This window comes from Amblyomma americanum, chromosome 11, assembly GCF_052857255.1.
Source record: "Amblyomma americanum isolate KBUSLIRL-KWMA chromosome 11, ASM5285725v1, whole genome shotgun sequence".
In the NCBI taxonomy this organism is placed as follows: domain Eukaryota; kingdom Metazoa; phylum Arthropoda; class Arachnida; order Ixodida; family Ixodidae; genus Amblyomma; species Amblyomma americanum.
This window is the reverse complement of record NC_135507.1, coordinates 32,910,720-32,937,774: the sequence shown is the minus strand read 5'-3', so window position 1 is coordinate 32,937,774 and position 27,055 is coordinate 32,910,720. Positions and strand designations below refer to the sequence as shown.

Sequence of the window (27,055 nt, the reverse complement as noted above, 5' to 3'; positions counted from 1 at the left end):
TGGGAAGGTAGACAAAAACAAAGAAAAAAAAGGCACTTTAAGACAGGCAAGGCCAAGGTTATTGAGCTGCGGAGAGTAGAGACTTTGGCATCCACTATTGCCTAGAGCTTGAAACCAGAAGCTTCTTTACTTAAACATCATTATAGAACTCAAATAAATACCATATTTACTCATGTGATAGATGCACTCGCACAATGAAGGCACCTGTTATTTTCGTAATAAAAGTTATAAATTTTTGCTAATCTTACCTCGTGTCATTAACGTAACCTCGCAATTAAATTTTTTTTCGGGAGAAAAAAAGGTGCGTTAATTATGCAATAAATACAATGTGGGCAAATAGAAAATCTTTGAGTTGAAAGCCTGAACTCTTTTCAGAAACGAATATGCAGCTTATCGCAGTGACTTGTCTTGACTGCGGCTCACAAAGTTGTTCAGTTATTGTTCAAGAAAACTCATTCAAACCTCTATCAAGAAAAATTGAGGCAACCGAAGAGTACCCAAAAAAGGTTGGCAGCAATTACCTGGAGGAGGCCTTGCATAGATGCCATCCGAGGCATTGCTCCAGGGTGACTCTCCAGCAGCATTGACAGCGCAGACGCGGAATTCGTACTGCTGGTTCTCGACCAGGCCCGGCACCTTGTGCGTGAGGTCTGGAATGGCAGTCGGGGTGACGCGGCTCCACTTGGGCTCGCCCACTTTGCGCTTCTCGACCAGGTAGCCAGTGATTGGCGAGCCGCCGTCGTTGCGCGGCTTGGTCCACGAGATGGTGATGGAGTCGGGCGAGGTGTCCACAGCGTGCGGTGCTCCTGGTGCACCTGGTGGATCTGAAAAAGTGGTCAGCAAATGAAGTAAGTAGCTGCGAGGCATTTGGCTTATTTAGAACCATACAGCTAAGGCTTCAAACACTCCACAGCTACTTGTTACTGTAATTATGCCATAACAAAATACTACTGCATTCATGACGTCAGACTGTGGTGTTATCTAAGTGGCAAGTGGATTGAATGAAGCTTGCCACTTATGAATCGACGCGTTTCCTCAAAAAATAACCTTTTTCACAGTCATCTGGAGCAGCACGTCAAGTGCATTGCCAGACTAACTTCTCTACAAAAAGTACATGTCTTCCATGCTCAATCACACTATCATTACTTCATAAATATCTGGCTGGCAGAGTGGAAGCCATGTGCGGTGCAGTGAAGCGGCAGATTTTCATGTCTACACTACTCGCATAGCTTTCCCAGTGCTATGTGAAGCACGAAAAATAAAATACATTGTTGCCCAGGCCCAAAACTTGACAGCCACATCATACCGAATGGAAGCTTGGCAAGGATCGGCTCGGCAGTGGTTGCCGGATCACTGGTTCCAAACTGGTTCTCAGCCATGACCCGGAAGTTGTACCGGCGGCCGACGGTGAGCCCGCGCACTCGGAAAGCAGTGCCCACGACGTAGGTGCCAATGCGGTGCCACGTCTTGGTGCCTTCCTCCTGCTTCTCCACCACATAGTTGGTGATCTCCGCTCCGCCGTCGTCCTTGGGCGGCAGCCAGCGCAGTGTCAGCGAGTCACCGTCCACCTCTTCACCGCGCAGGTTTTCTGGTGGTGCTGGACGATCTGCACAGACAGATGGATTTGATTAAAAAGAATGCTTGCAACAAGGTATATTCCTCTTTTCAGACCCATTAGTCTCAGATGTGCTCTAGAGATGTTCATTATAGTACAAATCAGAGAACTCACCAAGCACGGTGACTTTACAGTAGACAGTGTCGAAACCATGCTTGTTCTTGAGGAAGAGTTTGTACTGGCCGGTGTCGTCCCTCTTGGCTTTGGTCACAGTCAAGCTGGCATTCTCCTCGGTAATCTATGGGAAGTGTGCATAAACATGTTTATGAAAATCAATACCAAACTACAAATCTATCTGCAAATGCAATCTCAGGTCTACAAAGCTTTTTCCTACAAAACAGAGGTAATTCTGTGCCAATTACTGCAATAGTATGACAGTCACTGCAGCATAAGAAGCGGTAAAAGAAGAGCATTTTGAGCAGCAATTTTTCTCTTTTGAATAAGTTTGTATTTACAACATCCCAAGCGTTAAATGTGTGGACCCATATAATTCAGTGTAATGCCAATGCTTAGATTCTTGCGACACGATCATGGCTGACCAGGCAAAGTAATATTAGCAAGTTGCATAAAGTGCACTGTTCATTGAATTGACCAATTCAGCAATTATAAAACTGCACTAAGAAGACAGGACGAGAGGAGACACAAAGATGCACAACACATCTTTGTGTCTCCTTGTCCTGTCTTCTACGAACCGACTAGCCCAACATCATGCCTGAATTCGCCAACACTTTCAACCGTCTACACCTGAGAGCAACATGATAGCAGGGTTACACTGCACATAGGGCAGCATCAGTTGAGTTAAACAGTACCGCCATGCAAGTCTGCCGATACAGTATTTGTTCACATTAATCCCTTCTAAACCCAGATTACCCATCCACCCTGGAGACATAAGAAGAGAGAAAACTCCATTACACATCCTAGATCCAGGTTATAAAATTAACTAGGAAGAGAATAATTAAAGGCACCGTTCTGTGAGCGTAAGAATCAGCAAAAATATATACACACAGCAAGAGTAATTTTTTGTTGTTTGCTGTGTAGGCTGTCACTAGTGGAACCGTATTCTAGAAAGAGCTAACTTTACAAACCTTGCAAGCCACATGGTCAGGCACTAAAATTAAAGTGTAGTGGTTGGAGGATGCTCAGTGCCTCACAAACACAACTTATGCGCACCATATCAAAAGAACTGCACATCTGTTGACACAGGCTCACTTTGTCAGGAGGAAGTGAAGGCGACACATTATACATATAAACTGCAGCGCACTGTAATATGAGAATAAGTATGACTAGTTGCAATTTCAAATCCTTACCTTGTAAGTCCTCCTGGGCTCCTTGTCGTCAAGATCAATGTCATTCTTGGACCAGATTGCATCAGGCTTGGGGAAGCCAGTGAATGGCACATTGATGCTGAAGTCCTGGCCGGCCTTCACAACAATGTCCTTCACGGCACCAGCATTGATCCTTGGCTTGTCTGGTGAAAAAAAAAAATCATCAAAAATAAATGCTTTACTGAGAACATTAACAGTGCCCAAAAGGTTTCACAGATGTATCTTCATGACTGCCTTCTCTACAGCGGTGTAAATGACAGTCAAATGACAGCTGTGTATGCTAAAAGCACTTAAAAGGAGCCCTCAAAATTTATATTTCAACTAACTGAAGTTCTCAAGGAGAACTTACAAATAATCAGAGCCCTTAAGCTTATATACACACGAGAACCTTATGCAATCACTCCTGAAGTTCAGTGCCAAGTCTGTTTCAAGCTCTCACCTGGCTGTTCCTCCACCAGCACAAGTCCGGTGGGTTTGCTCGGAGGGCTCTCGCCAATGTCGTTCACAGCCACCACGCGGAACTCGTACTCCTGCCCCTCTTCCAGGTTAGGCACCGTGAAAGTGGTCTCTGGGTGTGGCAGGATGTTGACCGGTGTCCAGTCCTTGGCATCCTTGGGCTTCTTCTCGATGATGTAGCCCTTGACCTTGCTGCCACCGTCGCTTGTGGGCTTGTTCCAGGACAGGGTGACCGAGTTCTTGGTGATCTTGTCCACGCGTGGCGTGTCTGGGGCGCTGGGTGCGACTGCAGTGTTTCGAGATGAGGTATGTGAAGAAACACGCCAGATTAAAAAAGAAAAGCTGGCAAAATTTGTTGTTAGGGTTATGCCTCGTGTTTACCGGTGCAAGGACAGCTGCAACCAAGGAAGCTTCTATAGACAAGGCAGTTGTCTTGCGTGAATTCTTATATCCTGTTCTCTCCTGTACTAATAAATGTAAAGGCTGAACAAAACTCAAGTTTTTCTAGGTACCTTGCTCTGTACACTCTCCCTTTCAATGCATTACTGCTACGTCCAGTAAAGAAACTTGAGCTTTGTCCAGAAGCCAGGAAGGAGAACTCTTCCTTGGTTGCTCGTCTTTCAGACAGGCAAGAACGAGCACAATTTGTACGAAGACACACTCACACTTGGGTTCCTTGGCCACAACGGCAACACTGGGCTTGCTTGGTTTTCCTGGGCCGCCTTCGTTCACGGCCGTCACCCGGAACTCGTACGTCTTGCCCTCGGTGAGGTGGGGCACCGTGAACTGAGTGCCGGGTGTTGGGGCGGCGTTGGCCTTGACCCACTCGGGATGGCCCCTCTCACGCTTCTCAACAATGTAGCCTGCATGGGATATATGAGAAAGATATGTCTACAATAGAGGCAATGCACTTGGCGTAGAGGAAAGCTGTACAAGCAATTGGGCAGTTTTCTTGCGGGAAAAAAAAAAAATGACACTGTGCATGTGTTCTTCTGTCGTACTCAGTTTTCATGCAGTACTAGACCCAATGCCTTCGAAGAAACTTTTCTAACAAGATCAATATCTCATGGCACTGCCAAGTCAAAAGAGCAGTAATAAACTCGTAAACCAGTAATAAGCTTGTAAAAACATGAGAAACGTAATGGGTAGCACTATTGATGAGAAAAATGAGGACATTTGTGCTGGCACAAATATGTTAATGCACATTAATTGGCTGAAACTGTTCATTACATAAAAAAATACGGATTATACATTAAATTTCATTCTAAGCATTCACATTTGTTGCATAATAAAAAGCACAACAAATACAAAAAAAGAAACATCAGGATGGTAGCATAGTTAGCTACTGCAGGATACGGGGCACTAACCTTGAATGGGACGTCCACCGTCACTGGCGGGTGGTGTCCATGAAATGGTAGCTGCGGTGGGGCCAATTTCGTCAACCTTTGGCTGACCAGGAGAGTCGGGTGTGTCTGCAAGGGACAAATGAAGTTTGAAATTTAAGAATACGCGTGCAACACCACACTCATATGCATTAAAAATGCTCAGAATCACTCATAAACACCAGAAAATAAGCAGACTGTAATGCACACTTTGAAGAAAGAATGCAAATCAGGGCTTTAGCCAACACAAAATGGGAGGAACATCGTTCCTGATCTATCTAAACACTGAATAATGACAAAGTGTAAGGAAAAAAAACAATGATGCTGCGCTCAAGTAAGAACAAGCAACATTTTGGGCTCTTTTAAAGAACTCCAATTAGCACCAAATTTATACAAACACTAAATCCCACCATTGCCCCAAGGATACTAGATGCTAAAAGAGCTTGCTGCAGTTCACTAGAATTATTAACGAACACGCATTGTTCCAACACCCGTAGAAAAAATCATCCAGCACCCATCTTAAAATTGAAAATTGGTTTTTGGCGAAAGGAAATGGCGCAGTATCTGTCTCACATATCAGCAGACACCTGAACTGCGCGGTAAGAGCAGCGATCTTACCGAACGGGTTCTTGGCAGTGACTGGCTTGCCCTCGAGTGGCTCGCTGATGCCATAGATGTTCTCGGCACGTACGCGGAACTTGTACTGCTTGCCTTCCTCGAGGTTGCGGACAGTGTACGTGGTGTTGGGGCAGTACCCTGGCACTGGCTGCCAGAAATCTGACCCAACCTCGCACTTCTCCACAAGGTACCCTGCAAGCATTGACAAAGAGAGAAACATTTTCTAACACATAACCGAGCACGAAGCATTTATCGCCATTACAAAATGTGTTTAAAAAGTCAAAGTTCATATTTAATATTGCACGCATTCAGGGTAGTATACTCAAGAGTGGAGTGGGTATTGTGATGGAAAAGAACTGGAACGCACAGCACTTATACAAACATCTATAAACATCTCTGGTTGATTTTTAGAATGCAAGAGCACACAATATACTCATGTACTCTCTGTCGCACACCATGAGAGTGCTCGCTGGAAGGCTAAGAGCCTTTGCGCGAAGAAGTACTTGAAAGCACTGAAAGAACTGCTACACATTCGTACCAGCATCTAAATGTACACAAAACAGTCAACCTTGTTTAATGAGACTGGAGAGCTACAAGCCAATATCAGGCATACAATATGACAAAGCAGCAATCGTACCAGTGATTTCAGCTCCGCCGTCATCTTCCGGTTTCCTCCACTTGAGCACAACTGTCGAGTTGGTGACCTCGGGGTATTCAAGTGGTCCCTGAGGTGGTCCAGGTTTATCTGTGGGAGACAAATAACACTGCCTTTGAGCAAACCGATCCCGCCTTTTAGGGCTGCCAGACTACGTACCGTAGACAAGGACATCAATGTCGGCCGAATCCTCTCCATACATGTTCTTTGCCTTGATGGTGTACTTTCCAGTGTCACCTCTCTGCGACACTGGTATGGTGAGGTTGACGGCCTCATCCGCAGTGTCGGTACGGATGCGGTTGGTTGGCGGGATCTCCTTGTCGTTTATCAGCCAGGTGACGGCAGGAGCTGGTGCACCCGTGAGCGGGATGTTGATGTTGAGTGGGTCGCCCGCGCGCACGCGAATGCCTTTTCCGTACAGGCCATCCAGGTGCAACTTGGGCTTCTCTGCAATTGGACAAGAAGGATGCGCAGGTGTCAGCATGTATTGAGTATTTTCAGGTGCTGGGGAAATTAACTTTATCTGTCAAGACAATTTAGATGAGGGCAGCCAGTTATAAGTTGCTGGTCTAGCAACATTGTTTGCAGCATTTGCTAGAAGTTGCTAATGTGTAGTGCTTCATTAACTTGACAATATACAAGTAATTCAAATAAAGTTGCTCTAGCCTAGTCTTGTTCTGGACAATGTGCCCTATTGCAGCTTTTGGATGAAATATGATAAATTAAGTTTCAGCTGAAATAAGTGCTGCGAAAAAATAATTTCGCCATCGCCTTTACTTATTTATTACCCATTGTGTCCTTTGGGCTTTTAAAATTACAAAAGCAGCAACAAGTTCAAAACTGTTAAGAGGACACATACACAACACAAGCAGCAACAAGTTCAAAACTGCTGAGAGAACACATAGACAACAGGTACACATGCTGCAAGTTCCAGTATGATAAAAGAAAGCATAGCAGGAATTTTCTGCATGCCATCAGCTATTTGCACATATATGTGCTCTGCTTACTTTAAAATGCAATTTAGTGTCTTTCAGCACACGCTTCAAGGAGACATGGAGGCCTGGAGTTATTAGCAAGTCATGTGACAGAGCTCTAGCGCTGCCACCACTCAGAACGCTCACCTTTCATTGGCTTGGCTGCAATGGGCTTGGAAGCCATGCTTGGCTCACTGGGGCCAGCTGCATTCTTTGCAACCACCCTGTACTCATACTGATGTCCGTCCGTCACATCCTTGTCCGTATACTCGGGTGTCTAAAAGAGAACGTAGTGTTAACGAATTACTAAAGTGTGCAAACCATCACTTGTAATGAAAACACTTGGTGCATTTTGCAAATGAACAATCAGCTGCCTTCACAAGCAATATGGCAAAGTGAAAATGCACTGGTAAACCTGGGAACTAAATACAAACAAGCTAAACTAAACAGAGAAACCAACCAAAAACAAATTGTTTAGGCTCAAACGGGAGATCTTTAATTTATAATGTGCTGTCGCTCTACAAAGCCAAGTCTGCAGCAGTGCACAAAAGCAGCCAACTTTTGCATGTACCAAAGATGAAATTACTTCGTGCCAAATCAAGCAGAGCTTTCTTTGGTTTGGCACGAAGTACTGCATCCATATAACGCAGTTCAGCCCAACTGTGCTTGTGTACCATTAGTCTGAAGCTGCACATTGCAAGGTCTCCAACATGACTGCTGCTGTAAAATGAGCGAAGCCTCATGACATCAGCTTTATGAATAACAGACTTCAAAAAACTTCATTGCTAAGCACAAACAGGCAATTTAGGTAAAGATAGGCTTAGTGTGACTAAGCACAGACATTCTCATGTCCCACATTCTCTGTTGCCTGAAGCTGAGCCATTGGCGACGAGAGATAAGGCCAGCTGACTTACTCGAACAGGCTCCTTGTTGACGCGCACCCAGCGGTTAGACTTGGTGTCTCTCCGTTCAATGTCATAGCCAGTGATGGGTGACCCGCCATCATTACGCGGTGGCTCCCATTTGATTTTGATGAAGTCACGGTCGTGGTCAACTGCCTCAGGCTGGCCAGGCTTGCCTGGGGTACCTGTATTGTTGTTTGGAAGCAAGAAAACAAAACAACATAAGAATATTGAAGATATATCAAAAGAATGTGTAAAGAAGTAACCCTAGAACACTAGTCAGTTAAAACTGGTCCATAGAAGAATGCAAACCAAACTTTAGCTCTGCGGTTGAAAAGAATATTATGTATACAGTTTGATGCACAGTACCCTTTCTTCCGTTTCCTTCTATACTGAAACATGTAACGACTTTTGTTTCACTTTAACAATGCAGCAGCGAAGCACTGCAGTTATCAGTACACTGTGAAGTTGGGCACTACAACTATCCCCAAGAAAAGTTGGCTCTTTTCACATGCACTGAACAGTGATGCCAGATGCAATGAAGCACAACAGAGCTCTTACCGTATGGGCTCTTGGCTGTGACTGGACGAGTTGTTGTGAGTGGCTCAGACAAGCCCTGTGCATTTTCAGCCATCACCCGGAACTCATATGCAGTTCCTTCGATGAGCTTTGGCACAGTGGCATCGGTGGCGGTTGGGGGCACAAATGAAACTGCAGGCACCCACTGGCCTCCGTGTGTCTTGTCACGCTTCTCAATCACGTAACCACTGAAGGCAAAAAAAGACAGAAAAAAAAAATGAATTGCAGCAGTGTGACTTGAATGTACGTCGGCAGCATGCAGAAAGAAACTGCTTTGTTATCATTAGGAAATGTGCCTCTCACAAGGTCTTGCAAGAACATTGTTGCAAAACATTAACAAAAATTAATTTGCGATCTCTATAACTATGTCACTTATTTTTCTAGAGCAGGCAAATATTTAAAATGCATGATCTGGTCTAATTTGTTTCACAGCCAATGGTCCCTCTTCTGGCAAAGCTACACATTTTGATAATGCCAGAATGGTAATTGAATAATTATCTGCGCCACCATCCACTGAACTTTTTTTGCATTTGTGCATTTATCGTGCACAATGTTCTATGAGAGCAGCATGCCAGCTATCTTACAAAGTGAGTCTAATTCTTTTTAATCAACGAACAACTCACGTGATATCGCTTCCTCCAGTGTCCTTAGGTGGCTTCCAAGAAAGCTTCACGTGGTCTTTGTCAACTTCGTCGACATTCAGAGGACCTTCTGGAGGATTTGGCTTGTCTGTAAAGTAATGAAATATTGATTGTTACTCCTCAGCATCTTATTCTTTTAACATTTCCATCAAATGCTGCATGGCCATTATCATTAAGTTGCCTCGATGAATGCAGGAATATAAACAACCTAAAAGAATAGCAGATTTGTCGTTTTAGACTCAATGTTACGGAAAGCAAGGGTGCTAAGTGGGGCCATCTGAGTTAAAACTTAATAAAGCAAGCAAATAATATGTGCCTATGTATAAAAAAAGAAAAAAAATTAAAGAAACTGACTGCAGTTTGTAAGCTACAGGATATGTCACAGACCTGATTCACTTACAAAAATGGCCTTCACATTTCTTGGGCATTTCAACAAATTGAATACTATTGTGCACTGAGGTTCAGTTTTTCTGCAATAGTCACTATGAGGCACTTGAGAAAGTATATCTAGTGCCTGCCGCGTTGGTCATATAAAGCAAGTCTCGTTATTATTGATGATAGTCGCTGCATTTAAATAAGGAAGACATTTAAAATAGGCTTACCCAGAATGACGACAGGCAAGGTACCGCTGTCCTCGCCACTGTCATTCTTCAGGTGCAGTGTGTAGGCTCCACCGTCAGACCTCTTTGTGTCAACGGTGTTGATAATGGTGTAGTCGTCGAAGTTGGAGATGGTGACACGGTCGTCCGCGACCAAGGGCTTGCCATCGACCATCCACGAAACAGTTGGAGGAGGTGCGCCAATGAACTTGATGTCCAGGTGCAAGGTTTGGCCAATCTTGACCTTGACTTCTTTCATCGGGCTCACAATCTTGGGCGCCACTGGTAGACAATAGTAGTGAACGCATGTTAACTACTGGCCACTGCCATGATTCACTACCACTTCATGCATCAGTGCTTAAAACTTGATGTTACTTGTGTCAGTACCTTCCACTAAGCAAGCAAAGTGCAACAGACGTGGAAAGCACAGTTGATGCTCAGAAACGAAAAAATTAGTGAAAGTAAGGTATAGCTGAAGAGTGGGGGTATGATTAAACACGCTCATAATGATTTTTCATTACCCTAAACCAAACACACAACTCTAATTTAAACCATGATTCAGGAATTTTTTCTATGGAGTGAATGGAAAAACGTAAAATGCTTTCTCAGTCAAATCCAGTCATGCATAGTCAAGGATATTACCGGTTGAAAAGGAAGGAAATTTCAAGCCAAAATTTGACAAATCATTACATTTACTTAAATAATAGATACAGTTGAGCAGTGTGTAAACCCACTGTTTTGTGTGTGCATCGAAATGTAAATTTTTGCTCTTATATCGTCCTGCGCAATGAATGCCTCCTCAATTTTTATTGTAAATATTTCCAGAAAAAAAAAAGAATGTCCCTTACGCAAGTAATGACAGCACTGACATCAAGTTCCCCAAAATAAAACACTAGTTAAACTCACGGAATCTAGGCTTGCATGTGACGAGATCCGAAGGCTCAGAAGGCTCACTCTCGCCGCCAGCGTTGACTGCAATCACCCTGAACTCGTAGTCCTGGTTCTCCCTGAGATCTGGCACGGTGGCCTTGGTCTGCGATGCTGGAACCTCCTTCGCCTTGGTCCAGAGCGGTGAGCCGCGCTCTTTCTTCTGGATGATGTAGCTCTTGATGGGGCAGCCACCGTCATCGGCGGGAGGCTTCCATTCCAGGTCGACATGGTCCTTATCCCAGTCGGTGATCTTGGGACGGCCTGGCTGGCTTGACGCCTCTGAAATGCCATGGACAAAAATTCGCAGTTGAGACATGATCAGCTGCACTTAAAATTATCAAGGGTTATTCACAAACAAGTGTTTCTGTCATCTAAGCTTGTATACTGTGCCCAGCAATGGTCTGTGACAGAATTTAAGGTTTATCAGTGCAAGACACACAAGCTGGGTGACTGACAGTCGCGAAGATTTCACTTGTGAGAGACAGAGAAAGACAGACCTAATGGGAGTGGGGAGTAACATAAGAGTATAGTTGAATTTTGCGCTGTTCTCATAAAAGACAGAGATGAACATCATTGGCAAGGTCAGCCTCACTACAGCTGTGTCACACAAATACACAAGAAATACTAAATGAACACAGAATGCCTTCTGGTAAGCTATAAGGCTTAGAAACATTGCTCATTAAAAAAAAAAAATATGCAGTGACTATGTAATCAAATGCTACAGGGCATGCTCCACCTACCGAACTGATCCTTGGCAATGATGGGCTCGGTCTTCTCAAGTGGCTCCGACTCGCCAATCTCGTTGACGGCCTTCACGCGGAACTGGTAGCTCTTCTTGTGAATCAGTTTCGGCACCTTAAATGTCAGGTTGGGTGTGGTGCCAGCTTCCACCCAGGTGCCACGAGACGTGTCCATCTTTTCAATCATATAGTGCCTGATGGGAGTGCCACCATCGTCTTCAGGAGCCTTCCACGTGATGGTGGCCGAGTTCTTGGTCACTTCTCCAATGCCCAGTGGCCCTTGTGGAGGTGACGGGCGGTCTGAAAGTGAGGAAAGTTTGAGCACATGAAGAACTCGTTTCTCTTTTTGCTCATATGTTTTGCTGCTGGCTGTGTTGGGACAACCTACGCTCAACAGTTTTCTTAGTAGCAGGAACTTACAAGGCTTGTCAAAGCCTTATAAAGGTATTAAGAACAGCACAAATACTCCTAAGCTGTACACACTGGATCACCTGACAGAAACAAGCCTTCATATAGAATAAAACTGGTTAGCTGCACAAAACATTATGCAGAGAACCTCAAGCAATACACTGTCCAAGCCCCGCTGACTTTCCAATGCATGTGCTACGAGACTGACACCTAATGCAAACTCAGTGAACAGAACACATTCTTTCTACTTTAAAACGAGTACTTAAATACTTAACAACAAGAATGCTCTATGCGACTACATAACGGCTCTTGCGAAGTGAATATTTATCAACAGATGCGCATCGGTGCTGCATGACACAGTCAATCAAAAATGCATAGCCATGCTTGCATCTGAATTATTCCCACAAGTACAAGTCACATCTCACTTGTCACTTCTCGCTTGTAGTAAGTGTACTCCCCACTCAGTCTAAAGATGAGAACAATGAGTATTAATAATAATAATTGGTTTTTGGGGAAAGGAAATGGCGCAGTATCTGTCTCATATATCGCAGTATCTGTCTCATATATCGGCGGACACCTGAACCCCCCCAACACCTGAACAGGGCGCCGTAAGGGAAGGGACAAGAGAGGGAGTGAAAGAAGATAGGAAGAAAGAGGGGCCGTAGTGGAGGGCTCCGGTATAATTTCGACCACCTGGGGATCTTTCACATGCACTGACATCACACAGCACACGGGCGCCTTAGCATTTTGCCTCCATAAAAACGTAGCCGCTGGTTACAAAAATTTAATGAAGTCTTTGTTAGATGACAGAGCACTATGAGGTAGATGAAAATGGTGTTCATTCGATCAACTTCATTCCCTCTAGCAGTCAGACAGCGTGGTGTAGACCACTTTCAGCATGATTACGTTCAGTTCAATTGCTCAAACTGCTTTTCCAGTATTCTAGCACTGGGATATTACAATGCAAATGTGGTATAAACAAGCAAATACAACAAAGAGCAAGCTGGCCCAGTATTCCCTGCTCACCGAGCACAGTCACTTTAGCGGAGGCCGACGTCTTGCCATAAGTGTTCTCCAGGACCAACGTGTATTTGCCAGAGTCAGAGCGCACGGAGGACGCAATGTCCAGCATGGCCTGGCTGGCGGTGCCGGTGACCTCGATGCGGGCATCGTGCACTGGCTTGTCCTGGATCTGCCACTCGACGGTCGGGGCGGGCTCGCCCTTGATGGGCACAGTGAAGTTGATGGGCCGTCCTGCCCGCACCTTGATATCCTTCAGGGCAGCCTTGTCCAGTGATGGAGCCACTGCGTAACAAAGAGTTGAAGGGGCGTTCGTGCAATGTGAAATAAGTTTCAGCTCCACTTGTACTGTCTTAATCGTTGTTAATGGGAACACGGGAGTGTGGGGCTTCGTGTACCTTCAGCGATTCTAACAGGACCGCAAGGAACCAGCATATATGCACAGTGCGTGTCTGACATGCACTGCATATACTATATGCTCGTTCCTTGAGTGCATAATAATGCACTTTTTCTGATACATTATCCTGTGTCACCCACAAATTTTTTCTTATTTTCTGGGAGAAGCAACAAAGGGCTTTATGTGAGTAAGCACAATAACTGCCCTGCGCATAAAATTGCCCCCACAAGGTGAATACGAAAGACTGGAATAAAAAACAGTGGCAAAAGTGGCATGCTGTTCAACTCTTCTACCTACCCAGCTTCTTCATGTTTAGTGCCCATATAAAATGATTATTCAGTTACTTTCTCTTAGCAGCAAATAAAAAAAAAAAAAGAAATGAAAAATTTCCCCATGCTTTTCATGCTTTCAAAGGTTATTTGCTTTTTCTCATATGTTTAGCACCAGCAACTTACACTTGCGTGGCTTGCAAACCACCGACTGTGAGGGGTCACTTGGCTCGCTGGGTCCAGCCTTGTTGATAGCGACAATGCGGAATTCGTATTCCTCGCCTTCCTTCAGATGAGGCACGGTAGCCTTGGTGGCATCGCCGGGAACGCGAGCAGCTTCCTCCCACAGCGGACTGCCCTTGTTTCGCTTCTCCACAACATATCCCGTGATGGGGGCGCCACCGTCGCGTGGCGCGCGCCATTCCAGATCGACATGGTCGGCATCCCAGTCGGTGACCTCGGGAGGTGTTGGTTTATTGGGTTGGTCTGAAACGACAATGAATGCCTAGTTAGCTGGGAATGCAAGCACTGCTAACATTCAGAACCTAAACCCTCTGAAACTGCCTTTTGTAACACATGAAAAATAACAGAAGTTGTCTTGCATGGGTGGATGAATGTGAGTAAGGCAAACTCTGGAACCCTAAGAGAAGAGAAGAAAACGCCAAAAAATATTGCAATGCTTATTATTTAAAAACTCGTATTAGGTGCTGCTATTAGCACTAAGCTCCTCATAAAGGCATTGGCAGGGCGCTCAGTAGATGAATCATAGCTACAAAAGCAGCCTAAACGAAGCTAACGTAGAGATGACAGCGTAGCAAGAAAATCAATGGAAAATGATAGGAGTGATGTTAGAAACAGGAAACGAACAGCGCAGATTTTAGAAATGACATGAGTTAATAACATCCTTGCTCAAATCTAAGAGAGTTCATTGGCCTGACATCTAATGCAGGCAACAGATAACGTATGGCCCTTCAGGGTAACAGAGCGGATTTCAAAACAAGGGAGACATAGCAGGGGGATGCAGAGAGACAGGCAGAAAGGTTAAAAGGACATTTGCAATGACAGAGTGTCCAGAGTGGGCACAATTAGGGCTAATTCTAGACCTGTGGTAGAGGCCTTCACCCTGCAGTGGGCTTAACTGGACTGGGGATGATGATGATGATAATCGTCCTAGGGTGGGCGTCGCTGGGCTGAGGATGACGATGGTGATGATGGGCCATTTGATAAGCATACTGTTCGAGAAACGTACAGAGCTTCCAAACTGATTGCTGCTGTTTCCGTCATTTTGCTGCTCACCAAATGGATTCTTGGCAGTGATGGCGTCCGTGGTGGTGGCGTACGGGGAGTCGCCTTCCTTGTTCACTGCCTTCACCCTGAAGTGATACTGGTGCTGGTTGGCCAGCCGCTCGGCCTTCACTGTGGTGCCCATGGTTTCAGCAACGGGCGTCCAGATGCCGGTGTCCAGGTCCTTCTTTTCCACCACATAGTGCTGGATGTCGCAGCCACCATCATCCTTGGGTGGCTTCCAGGACACCTCGCAGTTGTCCTTGGTGATCTTGTCAATCTTGATCAACTGCGGTGCCTGTGGAACATCTGCAGGAAACAGGTTTACAGGTTAGTGTTGTAAAAACACTTTGTGAGCACTGCATACAATTCGCTTTGCTTTGAAGCATTGGAACTGAGTAAAATAAGAGCAAAACGAGTAAATAAGTCCAACAAATCTAAGGGTAAAGAAGCATAAGCGTGTGTAATGATGATAAAAAAAAATTCCGGCCACCAATATGAATGCTACATTTGGATGCTTTGTTGGTCTCGACATTTACTGTGCAGAGCACATTTTCCATCCAGTCAATTTCTGGACTGGAGTCGGCTCGAAGGTAGACCAGACGAGCTCGTTTAATTATGAGCAAATAAAAATGCTTTTCAGAATCGAGAATGCTGCTTCTGAGAGTGACCTACATAGTAATGGTTAAAAAATGATTAACAAGTGGTAGCGAGGGTGGTGTCATAATTTTGTCTTGCGTGTGCTGCACCTAATTAGCGAGATTTGTTGGGATGGGAAACATCAGAGGTGCAGAACGGGGATATCAGCATTTCAAACGTGGCCTCAAACTAAACAAGATCACATGAAAGGCGTTCGCAAGGTAACAGTTTTTTACAGAAATACGCTACTCTTCAAACATGAGCAAGAGTTGAAGACATGCTGGAGGAAGAACACCTTCAGTTTGACCTAACATGGCATCACCATATCGACCTCACCCTAGCATCTGCTAACCGCTCACTTGGTTTTCTTAAACGTAACCTCAGATACGCCCCTATACACGTTAAAAAGCTTGCTTATATAACTCTAATACGCCCTAAAATCGAATATGCTGCGGCCATTTGGGACCCTATTCAAGCCTACGTTATCACTAACATTGAATCCTTGCAAAACCGTGCTGTTCGTTTCATATTTTCAGACTACTCACCCTTCACAAGCCTTTCAGCATTAAAAAAACGTGCCGAACTGGAAGATTTGTCATATCGCCGTAAACTTGCTCGCTTAACCCTTTTCCATAAGCTTTATCACCACCCATCCCTTCGCCGTGATTTGTTTCAGTCACCTGATGCTCTCTTTCCACGCCGTGATCATTCTTTCAAAGTTAAACGCGTAAACTGTCATTCATCGTCTTATGCCAATTCATTTATTCCCCGTACTATCACTGAATGGAATAGTTTGCCATCAGTCATCGCCACAGAAACTGACAATAAAAAATTCCAAGAGCTTCTTCGCTGTGACGGAAATGTGTAAATGTTTGCTGTTTTTGTTAGTGTTCAATTTTTCTTTGTGTGATGCCTTATGTTTTAATTAGCGTTTTTTTTTTTTTACACTTACTTGTTGAAATGTATCGCGATTACTTATGATTGTACCCCCCCCCCCCCCCTATGTAATACCCTCTTCTGGAGGGCCTTTAGGGGTAACTTGAATAAATAAATAAATAAATAAATAAAATCCTGAAAATAACTAACTTTCAAGCCTTTGAATTTAGAAAGCTGCTCAGCACAGCGGACATGGCAATCAGTGCAGCAAGTGTGACGCTTACCTAGGACCGTGACATTGACCTTAGCGGTGTCTGTGCCATTGACGTTGGTTGCGGTCAAAATGAGAACACCGCTGTCGCCACGCTCAGCATTGCGCACGGCCAGCTTGGTCTTGTAAGGCTCGTGCGAGATGGTCCAGCGCTTGTTGTCCTCTATGCTCTTGCCCTCCAGGGCCCACTTCTTGTTTGGCGGTGGCTCACCAAGAACCGGCACTTCAAACTCGAAGCTCTTGCCAACCTTGATACGGATGTCATGCAGGGCAGTGCGATCGATCCTTGGAGCCACTGTGATAAAAAAAAGTTGACGCCATTGTTACTCTATGTCACGACAATGAAACTAAAAAGTTACCCCCAAAATAATAAAGCAGACTCCTGTGTATGCTCTAAAGCCTCAAAATGTAAAAGTCTGCAAAGTTAAACATCTCGTACACACTCAGCAAACAGACATGCTGAGGCCAGCTTTCCAATCTAAGTAAAAGAATCATTCTTCCGAGGCAGTAAGTGAAGTGTCTGCAGTACAAAATGACGAAGGCAATACATCCGACACAAACTGGTCAGCAAGTTATATCTACATTCTCTGTCTACACTACTCATCATCACTCATCACCTACTCATCAGGTTTACTGCAACAAACACAGCCTGCAGTTTCTGAAGGTAGAATGCCAGTTGAGTGCCTCTGCTAGACGAACAACTTTGGCAGCTGCTAATGCAGACTTGGCTGTGTGACTGTTTAGATTTTTTTGTCGCGCAGATGTCCCACAGCTAACATATACCAGAAATTGTTGAAGAAGTAAAGCATCAACGAACTGCACCATTTCACGAGCATGACAACTCACTGTTCTTGGGCCGGGCGACGTGCTGGCCGGTGGACTCGCTGGGCGCTCCTGGGCCACCCTTGTTGACCGCCCTGATGCGGAACTCATATGGGGTGCCCTCCACCAGATCGCCAACCTTCGCCTTGGTCTCGTCTGCTGGCACCTCCAAGACTGGTGTCCAGTCGGGGCTGAACGTAAGGAAGAAACAACATGCAGATGCCACTCATGTCAGTGGTGGGGTGAACTTTCCTGCATCTGCAGTTAAAGTGCAATTGGAAACCAATTATCTGCTTTGTTATACGGTTGTTGACTGCTCGCAGATCAAACTGGTGAAAACTCTCTGACCAGTAATTTTAGCTCTAACCAGTAGCTCTAACCAAACTTTCTGTGTTGTGTACACCACAGCTAGTATATTGCTTCAATGTCTGCTTATTATCCACCTTATAATTTCAAAGATGATTTTAAAAAGAACAGTAAAAATTGTCACCAACAGACTGACATACAAATTGTGAGCTTCTTCTTCACATCAGTGCCTTAACAGCGGTTCAGACCACCTTTCAAAGTTGAAACAAAAGTTTTTTTTTGTAGCTAACACCGTCTGACTACTGCATGCAGGTGACGAGACAATGCCATGTGAAGAAAGGAGCCAGTGGCAGGGCATTTACTAGTGGCTCTTAGTGGTACAGAGAGTAAGCTTCCTGCACGTGTTCTACTACTGCAACAGCAGCAAAACAGATCACTAGATGCACCTGAAAGCATCTGTCTATTAGCCAGTGGGATTAATTAAATGTCTCGTGGTGAAAAATCAGCCTCATAAAAGACACGATCAGCTTGCTTGCAAGGATGGTCATAATTCCTGCCACTGTACGATGTCAGCAACCAAGTGGCTTCAAACCACCTTCGACAATATGTCACACGACATGAAAAAGCAATGTTCCTGATCTTGTATATATGCCAATCCCGCAAACGAAGAGGATTATAAATAAACATCCCTGCTTCGTGCAAGTTCATCGAAAGCACTGCGGTCTGAAATAATGAGTAAGAAATACGTAACACCAAGTAGAGTAGTGTCCTGCAGACTCGAGCCAAATTCAATCTGCATGGTTACATAGTTAAAACAGTTCCTAAAATGGGCTATCAATGGTTCAATGCAGCTCGGAAGCAGGCTATCAAGTTTGTCTGGTCTACTATCAATCAAAAGCAAAATGTTCAAATGTGAAGCATGCCGAAGAATAGCTTTGCTGCATATTCACACCTTTCACAAGGAGACTTTTAGACTATCGAAGTCACAATACTTGCACTTGCAACAGAGATACAATGCAGGCAAACAACGATGGAGCAAAAGTTGAGGCTCACTTGTATTTGTCCTTCTTTTCAACGACGTAGCCTGTGATGGGTGAACCTCCGTCGTTCTCGGGCGGTGTCCACTTCAGTTTCACAAAGTCCTTGTCGTAGTCTTCGATCTCGGGCTTGCCAGGACTGCCAGGTTCATCTTAGAGATGGACGAAGCACCAGTAATACACTTCAGGTGATGGAATTTAGAAACTCTGGTTCAATTCTTGCTATAACAAATCATGACTCGAATAAATTTAAAAGAACAGAAGGCACCAGCAGTATGAGTAACCTGCCAATTATATTCCATGTTTTTGTAAGTTTCAAAACCTCCTTCCCGTACAGTTTTTGAAAGTGATTGATCAAAAAATTAGAACATAAATAATAAGGCACATACATACGGAACAAAGCTGTCCTTGTTCATAAAGGTAGCCAACAACTTAAGATATTGCTACTCTAACGAGGCAATATGACAATTAAAACCTGAACTACAGCTGTTTTAGCAGGATGCATGTTTTCAGAAGTTTCTTTCTAACATTCTTCTATTATGATGCATCAATTTTCTGCTTTTGCTAAATTGTGTTGATGCGCACATGAAAACTACACAGAAAGACATGAACATGTTATTTAAATCGTGAACTGTTTTAATATTATAACTGCAAAGTAGATTTTATGATGCGATCAGCAACTACAGTGTATGAGAAAGCAGATACGAGGCTTGCAGAAAAGCTGATATTGTGAAGACCTACCGAACGGATTCTTGGCAACAATGGACTTGTCAGCTTCAAGTGGTTCAGACTCTCCCTGGCGGTTGGCAGCCCTGACCCTGAACTTGTACGTCTTGCCAGGCTGCAATCCCTTCACCTAGATGGCATGAGGTGATCAACAGCTTTAGTCACCAGCATCAAGTCAGTATGTATTCGAATATGGTACTTGATATGAAAATCTTCCTCTGACTGTAGAGCATCACGGTCACTATTTGTTTTAAAAGAAAAGCATACCAAATGGTAATGAACCCCACTGCAATCAGCTTAAAATGTTCAGACAACTAAATGATTATTGATTCAATTAAGTTATAGGAAAAAAACACAGAGCACGAAAAACTACAGAACCAGCACACACTGTATAAATGTAAAAGATTAGAGCTATGTTAATTATCACACAGCTTGCACACAGTCATCACAGCTGTGAAGAACTGAATTGTATTGTGCCTTTTGCAGAATATTATGAGACGCAGTAGAAGTTGCCTTTCTTTATCTCATATAAGGGATCCCAACTCAAAAAGCATTCACCTTTTCTTGAAGCCAGAAGCAGCAGTTCAATTTAAAGTGATAGCAGTAAGGTATGTGATGCTTTCACAGTGAAACTGGCTACATTAGGCAAAAAAACCATGTTCTTCATGTAGTGTAAGAAACCTGTAGTTTCTTCATGTCCACGTTTCATTGCCAGTTCTAAATAGGAACTGATTATATTCTCATTCTCAATTTTTTTTCCGTTCTGTAGCTATGCGCAATTCCTCAGAGCTGCTGGGCACATTACAGCAGAGAAATGAAAAATGCAAAAGACATCTAGTTAAAGGCTCCCGTGCATCAGAACCATGTTTTGACCAAGTATAATCACTAATAACAACATAATATCAAGTTTAATTGAAGATATGCTATACACATTCAGTGTTTAAAAGTGCACTTCTGATTCTCTAAAACATAGGTTGCAACCAACCTTCATCTGAGTTTCAGGACCAATGGTGTCACCAGCCGGAACCCACAGGCCGGTGTTGGGATCCAGCTTTTCAACCACGTAGTGGTCGACAGGCATGCCTCCATCATCCACAGGAGGATTCCATTTGAGCGTGCAGCCTTCGGCGTGAACGTCTTCAATCTTGAGTGGCCCTCCGGGAGGTGTTGGCTTGTCTGCACACAAATGTAATTTCAGGGGATGAGGCAACACAGGAAACAATTCAATGAGGTTCATTTGATTTTGGCCTACTTTAAAGACACAACTATCAACGTGAGGAGCTACACACGCAGTGCTGTATTTCTGTGCCACAAAGAGGAGCCTAGCATTCAGCCATTGAGTCACTTCATTATAGTTTACATGCATATCTACTGTCACCTTACAATCAAGTACTAGCAGCAATAATAATGATAATAGTAATGATAATGACAATAACAAGAATAAGTCTGTATTAGGCTACAGCCCATGATAAATATGTGCTACTTGATAACTCACCAAGGACGATGACTTCAACATCAGCGACATCCTTTCCGTGCTCGTTGACAGCGGTAATGGTGTAAGTGCCACTGTCAGCACGCTGGGCATGTCGCACATTGAGCTTGGTGTTGTAAGGAACGTTGGTGAGCTTGACGTGGTCCGAGGGGATCACTTTCTTGCCCTTGAGGGTCCACGTGACCTCCGGCGGCGGCTCACCAATGACGTTCACATCAAAGTTGAAGTTCTGTCCAGCCTTGATGCGCACCTTGTCCAGGTTAGACCGGTCAATTTTGGGTGCCACTGAAATAAGCCAACACACGAAAACATTAATGCTAAAACAATGGCAGGCAAGTGCCGGTCCAAGTGAACTTGCTTGGACCACAACAAACTTTAAGAAATTAGGGAATAAATTACTACGAACACTTATCATCAAGGTTAAACTGTTGCGCTGAACAGAAAAAAAAAATCGCCTTGCAACACCTGCAACTTTCATTATCTGTAAAGTTACTGCTGAGAACATCACAAGGAAATTGCACTAAAGCTTTTAGCATACTGCAAGTATCGGAAATGTGGACAATCAATGAAAACATATTTTTGCCTCCCATCTTATACCTTGCAAACACCGCTAAGCACAGTGCCAGTACCAGGTAAACAGCAATCCACCAGCATGCAATGCATGCGCTTTGATCATTTTATCTACTTCCAACCATCAGCATATTTCAACCGTCAATCCTACCCCGCACTAGTGTTGTTTTGCACTCAAGGTGCACTTTGTTTCTGGGTGATTTTAGTAATGCATACTCAGTGAGAAGGTACCATATGAGGCACATTTGACTGACTTAAATGGCTGTGATGTTTGCTGAGAATATTGACTGCAGTTACTAAGGGCTACAGGTAGATATACTAACTCTGAATACTATGCCATCTGTCCCGTCCCGAGCTTTTCTCCCACGATCAGGAGGCTTTCTTTGAATTCAACGTACATCAATGAAAAACAGTCCCCAAGAGCTCAGAAACGAGTCCCAGACTCACACTTTCGTGGCTTGGTGATGATAGGCAGAGTGGCATCACTGGGTTCACCCGGTCCTGCCTTGTTGACGGCAATGACGCGGAATTCGTATGGCTGGTTGGCAGCGAGGTCTCCTACCGTGCCCTTGGTTTGGGTGGCGGGCACCTCGGCCGCCTTCTCCCAGTTGCCCCATTTGTCCTTCTTCTCGATGATGTACTTCTCCACCGGGGCACCACCATCGTTCTCCGGAGGGGTCCACTTGAGGTCCACGTGGTCCTTGTCCCAGTCAGTGGCTTCAACGTTGCCTGGCTTGCCGGGCTCATCTAGTTCATTAAAAATGAAGAAAAAAAAGGAGATCAAGGCACACTGCAGGAACTGAGTGCACTTAATCGCATCTGCAATGAAAGATATCTGCACACTGCTCCAGTACAACATCTGCATGCCATGTTCTTTCAATACTATTCCTGCATTACTTGCGCAATTCATCTGTGTCAGCCTTTGGAATGTGCATACAGGGCGTCTCATGTAACTTGAACCGAAATTAAAAAAAAAAAAAAACTGTACTCCGCAGCTCGGCGAAACCAACAACATACCATTTGCTGTCATGTGGGGCTCCTCAGAGTAACTTTGCTCAATTAAGTAAGTTTTGCTCAATTAAAAAATGAAAAATATTTGCACCTTGCTCCAGCACAACATCTACTTGCAATGTCTTTTGAATACTATTCTTGCGTTACTTGTGCAATTAATCTGTGTTAGTTTTTATAATGTGTATAGTGCGTTTATAATGTATATATGCTTGTTGCGTTAAAGGTACCGCTGCTGGTGCGCAAAGGTCTATAGTCAGTTCTGGTTATATAATTGCAACTGCTATGTATGTAAATGTATTATTTACTTGCATGGGAGGTCTCAATACTGTCCACAACCACAAGTCCTCCTCCTGTACAGCATCTTTTAATGTCTATTTTAGGTAACAAATAAAGACCTATTCTGACTATAATATTAAAATCCAAAGTGGGCTCTGCCAAAATGAGTCAAGTAAGTTATTACTACTCATAATGAAACACCACCAGAATACATGAAGGTGCTGTGGCTACATAAGGATGCCACTAGAACAAAACATTTCAAGGTCAGCCTTGTTTTGTTTGCCTTGCACTCATATTTATCACTGTGCCTGGCGTTGTACAATGTGTATCAAACCAATATGCCAAGACATTGTCTAAGAACAGGAGCAGCACTGTAAATGGAAACTGATCATCAATGTTACCTGCGATTATACAGTTACTGTATCGAATAACAGCACTGAACATCAAAGCCAAACTGTACTAGGCTGCTGGCAGTCAATAAACAGCAACTACTGTTTCCCACTTTTTTTACCTGCATGCACACAGCTCAGTTACAGCAGTTATTAAACTTGTATGAAGAAATGCAGGCAAAATCTGACTACCACTCACATTGCTAGTTAAATGACCACTAGCAACAATTACCTGCATCCATCAACAGACAGGGAGAAAGGCACTCCTGAAGCATTCGCAGCTAATGCATGTCACTCTTCAAAATTCGTGCTATGTTCACATTTCAGTAGCTGCCAATGTCTCTAAATTTGGTGGCAAGTGCTCGTGATCACTTTTAATTGCGCTCTTACCAAATGGATTCTTGGCCACAATGGTTCCGTCCATCTCAAGAGGCTCGGACTCTCCCTCCTTGTTCAGGGCCTTGACCCTGAATTTGTACTCCTTGCCAGGAGTCAGGCCTGTGACATCCATTCCTGCATCGAGAGCACAAAATCCAGAAACATTATGCACTCAAACGCAAGGATCACGATGCTATTTTGAAGTGATCATGAGCTAAGCAGCAGCAAATTCCATTTAATATTCTCACTTATATAAAGCAAAGGGGTAGCTTGAGGCCACAAAAATTGAAAAAAAAAGCAATACAATTATAACACAATACCAGCTTGTTCAAACTTTCTAACTATAGCTAAGAGTATGGAAAGAAATGGTGACGACACTAAATGATATGAAATCAACGGAAGTGTTGGTATTGTTTGAGAGGCGATACTTCATAAATGTGTGTGACATCATCGAGAGCAGCGAAGCCGCCGAAGTGTTAAAGCACACAGTCTTCCATGCAGCAGCGGCTGCCTTGCAACTGCTGTTCCATGCTTTGTGCTGCCCAGTCCTGTGCCCGTTCACCCTGCTTTCCTTGCCCTTCTCTAGTTTACTCTTTTAGTGCCTTCTCTTTCTCAATGGCTTGCGCTGCATTCATTACAACTTCTAGCCATCCTCTACTTTCACTGCGTTGTCGAAAAAGTTGTCAAAAAATTTGCTTCTCCTAACAGCTCGTGAGTTTCGTGGTGAAGCCCGCTACAGCTATCTTCAGTGGCGAGTAAAAAAAACTTGAGTCATATTTGTGAAAATACGGTACTTCTGAGCTAGTCAGCACAAAAAGCAAAGAGAGCCACCAGTGAATCAATACTCTAAACAAAATGAAAGACAGCCTTTCGGTCGCTTGAGAGGGCTGGTCATCCTCCCTCCTCTGCTCACGTTTGATGGCTCAACATCTTCCCTGCTCGAGACTGCCCAGCTCTAACTAAATTGTCAGGCTGCGTGCGACGACCCTTCATTAGACATGCCTCGGCACAGTAACGGGGAGTATGACTTAAAATTATAGAATTAATGAAATTCTTGAATTCAATACAAATAATAAGAAAAAACTGGTTTCAAGCATTGACTCAGATGTCTTGCACTTCCCACTTGTAAATGTTACAGAAAGAATGACAAAAAGAAAAAGGTGAAAAGGTCTGATATTTGAGTAGAACATTTCGGTAAGGCAATGATTGCTGCAAATGAATATCGAATTCCTCAAATCGAAAATGAAAATAGTCTTCAATTTGCATAAAAAGTACTGAATATTGTGCAGCCCTAGTAGAAAGCCACGCTGAGAAAGTATGAATTTGCTATATCATTGCTCAGTGATTCAGCACTAAACAACAGCTACTTACCAGGCTCCTTGGTCTTGCCAACTGGAACCCAAACACCAGTTTCGGGGTCCATCTTTTCCACAAGGTACCCGTCGAGCGGCATGCCTCCGGTGTCCTTGGGACGCTTCCATTTGAGCTTGCAGCCTTCCTTGTGCACATCAGACACCTCCAAAGGACCTTCGGGGTTGCCTGGAACGTCTGCAGCAAGCAAGCAACATGACTTTGTCATGGATGCATAGCTTTAAAGTAGGTAAAAATTGAGTGACAGAATCTCTCGTGTTTTTTGAAGGTCTTCATGGGATCCTTCAATGGACATTCAGGAAACACTTGCAGCCAGTATCTAAAAATTGTATGCGACTTATCTTTAACTAAACCACTGCTTTGCAAATGGGAAAGTGTCATAATAGACTGCGTTCCTTCCATACAAAGCCACCATGTGACACCACAGAGAGCTCAGTTTTTTTTTCTTTTAACTGCTAATCATTTGCAATCTGGTAAACACAGATATGTCATATAAATGCAGATACATGGGGTAAATGTAGGTATGCCAAGTATGATGCTGGAATTGTAAGTTTTCTGGGAGGGAAAAAGAGATCAGGATCAGCCAAATATAATAAGTAGAAGTTTGCGAGCTAATGTTACACGATGTTAAGGACATAGTCTGCCTGACCTCTCCGTTCAAGTAACCATAGTGAAAGTTATTCCAATGACAGATAAGTTGCGAAACATTTGAAATGCTTACCGAGGACATTGACCGTGACAGTAGCGGTGTCCTTGCCAGAGCTGTTTGTGGCGGTAATGGTGTACTTTCCAGAGTCACCGCGCTCAGCTCGGCGCACAGCCAACTTGGTGTTGTAATCTTCGGTTTCGATGTTGCGGTGAGGAGTAGATTTGATGGTCTCATCGTCTAGAGCCCAAACGATAGTTGGAGGAGGCTCTCCCTGGACGTTAACGTCAAACTTGATCGGCTGTCCAGCCTTAATGGTTAAGTCGTGGAGATTCTTGCGGTCGATGCGTGGTGCAACTGAAATGAGATATAAAGCTTCATTCCGACTGGTGATTTAAAATAACACACTGTAGTTATATTGCCCAATACTTCAGCAAACTAACCGTGACAGAAAAAAAAAAAAAAATTATCAATGCATGCACAGCCCTGATTGAAGGCAGGTTTGACAATAAAAAAATCGATTATAATTGTTTTCTTCAGTACAAAGCTTAACAACTCCCAAAGTGTTTGAGCTTAACAATACTTGAAAATGCAGCAAATGAATATGAAAACTTCATCAAACACAAAATATGAATATTGGGGTAAACTGGATCAAGAGTGTTTTGGCTCAGTAACCCATGCTTTAGAGATGCATATCAGTGGCTCGCAGCACAGTACAAAGCACGAGGGGACAATTGCTCCAACAGAGTCATTATAAAATCATTTTCGCAAAGTTGCATCTACTAGTAGAACACTTAGAGAAGATAGCTATACTCTCTGCGTGGCAGTTAGAAGAACAGATGATAGTTGCACTGGTTGGTAAAAGACCCTTAGATTAGGCCCTTAGATTGGTTTTGTCAAAGTTTAGCTCTTCTATTATATGAGTGAGATGGTCACAATTTGCCGTGTTAACAGTGCCTTTCCTGGTCAAGTCAAACCAAACACAACTGTTTTGCCCCCGGTAAACTTCATCTTAACATCAAAAACTAGTGCAATGGTCTTTATAGCCACCGCTTAGTGAGGTAAACTGCAACCACAAGCAGAGCTCGTCGGCAAGAGAGAAGAAACACATCTCACGGAATCTCGGCTTAGCCACGACAGGCTTGGAGGCCTCGCTCGGCTCTCCGGGGCCGGCCTTGTTGACGGCGATGACGCGGAACTCGTACTCCTTTCCTTCGTCCAAGAAAGGGGCGGTTCCCTTGCACTGGTCGCCAGGCACCTCGGCTGCCTTCTCCCACCGGGGGCTGCCCTTCTCTTTCTTCTCGATCAAGTAGTGCGAGATGGGCGCGCCTCCGTCCTTGTCCGGTGGCGTCCACTTGAGGTCGACATGGTCCTTGTTCCAGTCGGTGGCCTCCGGCTTACCAGGGGCCGACGGGGCATCTGTTCGACAGTGAACAAGGCACAGTGCCACA

The 27,055-nt window shown here is 44.1% G+C and overlaps 1 protein-coding gene across 1 annotated transcript in view; it reads right to left on the bottom strand.

Annotated features, from left to right (window-relative positions):
* Window positions 1–27,055, bottom strand: part of bt (projectin protein bent) — a 206,807-nt gene that overhangs the window by 33,684 nt on the left and 146,068 nt on the right. The window contains exons 63-93 of the mRNA XM_077644518.1: window positions 26,721–27,023; window positions 25,680–25,961; window positions 24,959–25,135; window positions 23,600–23,722; window positions 21,981–22,280; window positions 20,967–21,248; window positions 20,457–20,647; window positions 19,487–19,601; window positions 18,762–18,897; window positions 17,427–17,593; window positions 16,594–16,875; window positions 14,807–15,103; window positions 13,697–13,996; window positions 12,851–13,129; window positions 11,417–11,716; window positions 10,653–10,955; window positions 9,750–10,028; window positions 9,130–9,235; window positions 8,489–8,694; window positions 7,940–8,112; window positions 7,173–7,302; window positions 6,211–6,498; window positions 6,034–6,141; window positions 5,397–5,588; window positions 4,764–4,868; window positions 4,062–4,259; window positions 3,380–3,682; window positions 2,923–3,083; window positions 1,730–1,853; window positions 1,307–1,606; window positions 522–824 (exon numbers count right to left, since the gene is read on the bottom strand). Coding sequence (XP_077500644.1) covers window positions 522–824; window positions 1,307–1,606; window positions 1,730–1,853; window positions 2,923–3,083; window positions 3,380–3,682; window positions 4,062–4,259; window positions 4,764–4,868; window positions 5,397–5,588; window positions 6,034–6,141; window positions 6,211–6,498; window positions 7,173–7,302; window positions 7,940–8,112; window positions 8,489–8,694; window positions 9,130–9,235; window positions 9,750–10,028; window positions 10,653–10,955; window positions 11,417–11,716; window positions 12,851–13,129; window positions 13,697–13,996; window positions 14,807–15,103; window positions 16,594–16,875; window positions 17,427–17,593; window positions 18,762–18,897; window positions 19,487–19,601; window positions 20,457–20,647; window positions 20,967–21,248; window positions 21,981–22,280; window positions 23,600–23,722; window positions 24,959–25,135; window positions 25,680–25,961; window positions 26,721–27,023 — 6,813 coding nt within the window. The remainder of the gene's footprint in view (window positions 1–521; window positions 825–1,306; window positions 1,607–1,729; window positions 1,854–2,922; window positions 3,084–3,379; window positions 3,683–4,061; window positions 4,260–4,763; window positions 4,869–5,396; window positions 5,589–6,033; window positions 6,142–6,210; window positions 6,499–7,172; window positions 7,303–7,939; window positions 8,113–8,488; window positions 8,695–9,129; window positions 9,236–9,749; window positions 10,029–10,652; window positions 10,956–11,416; window positions 11,717–12,850; window positions 13,130–13,696; window positions 13,997–14,806; window positions 15,104–16,593; window positions 16,876–17,426; window positions 17,594–18,761; window positions 18,898–19,486; window positions 19,602–20,456; window positions 20,648–20,966; window positions 21,249–21,980; window positions 22,281–23,599; window positions 23,723–24,958; window positions 25,136–25,679; window positions 25,962–26,720; window positions 27,024–27,055) is intronic.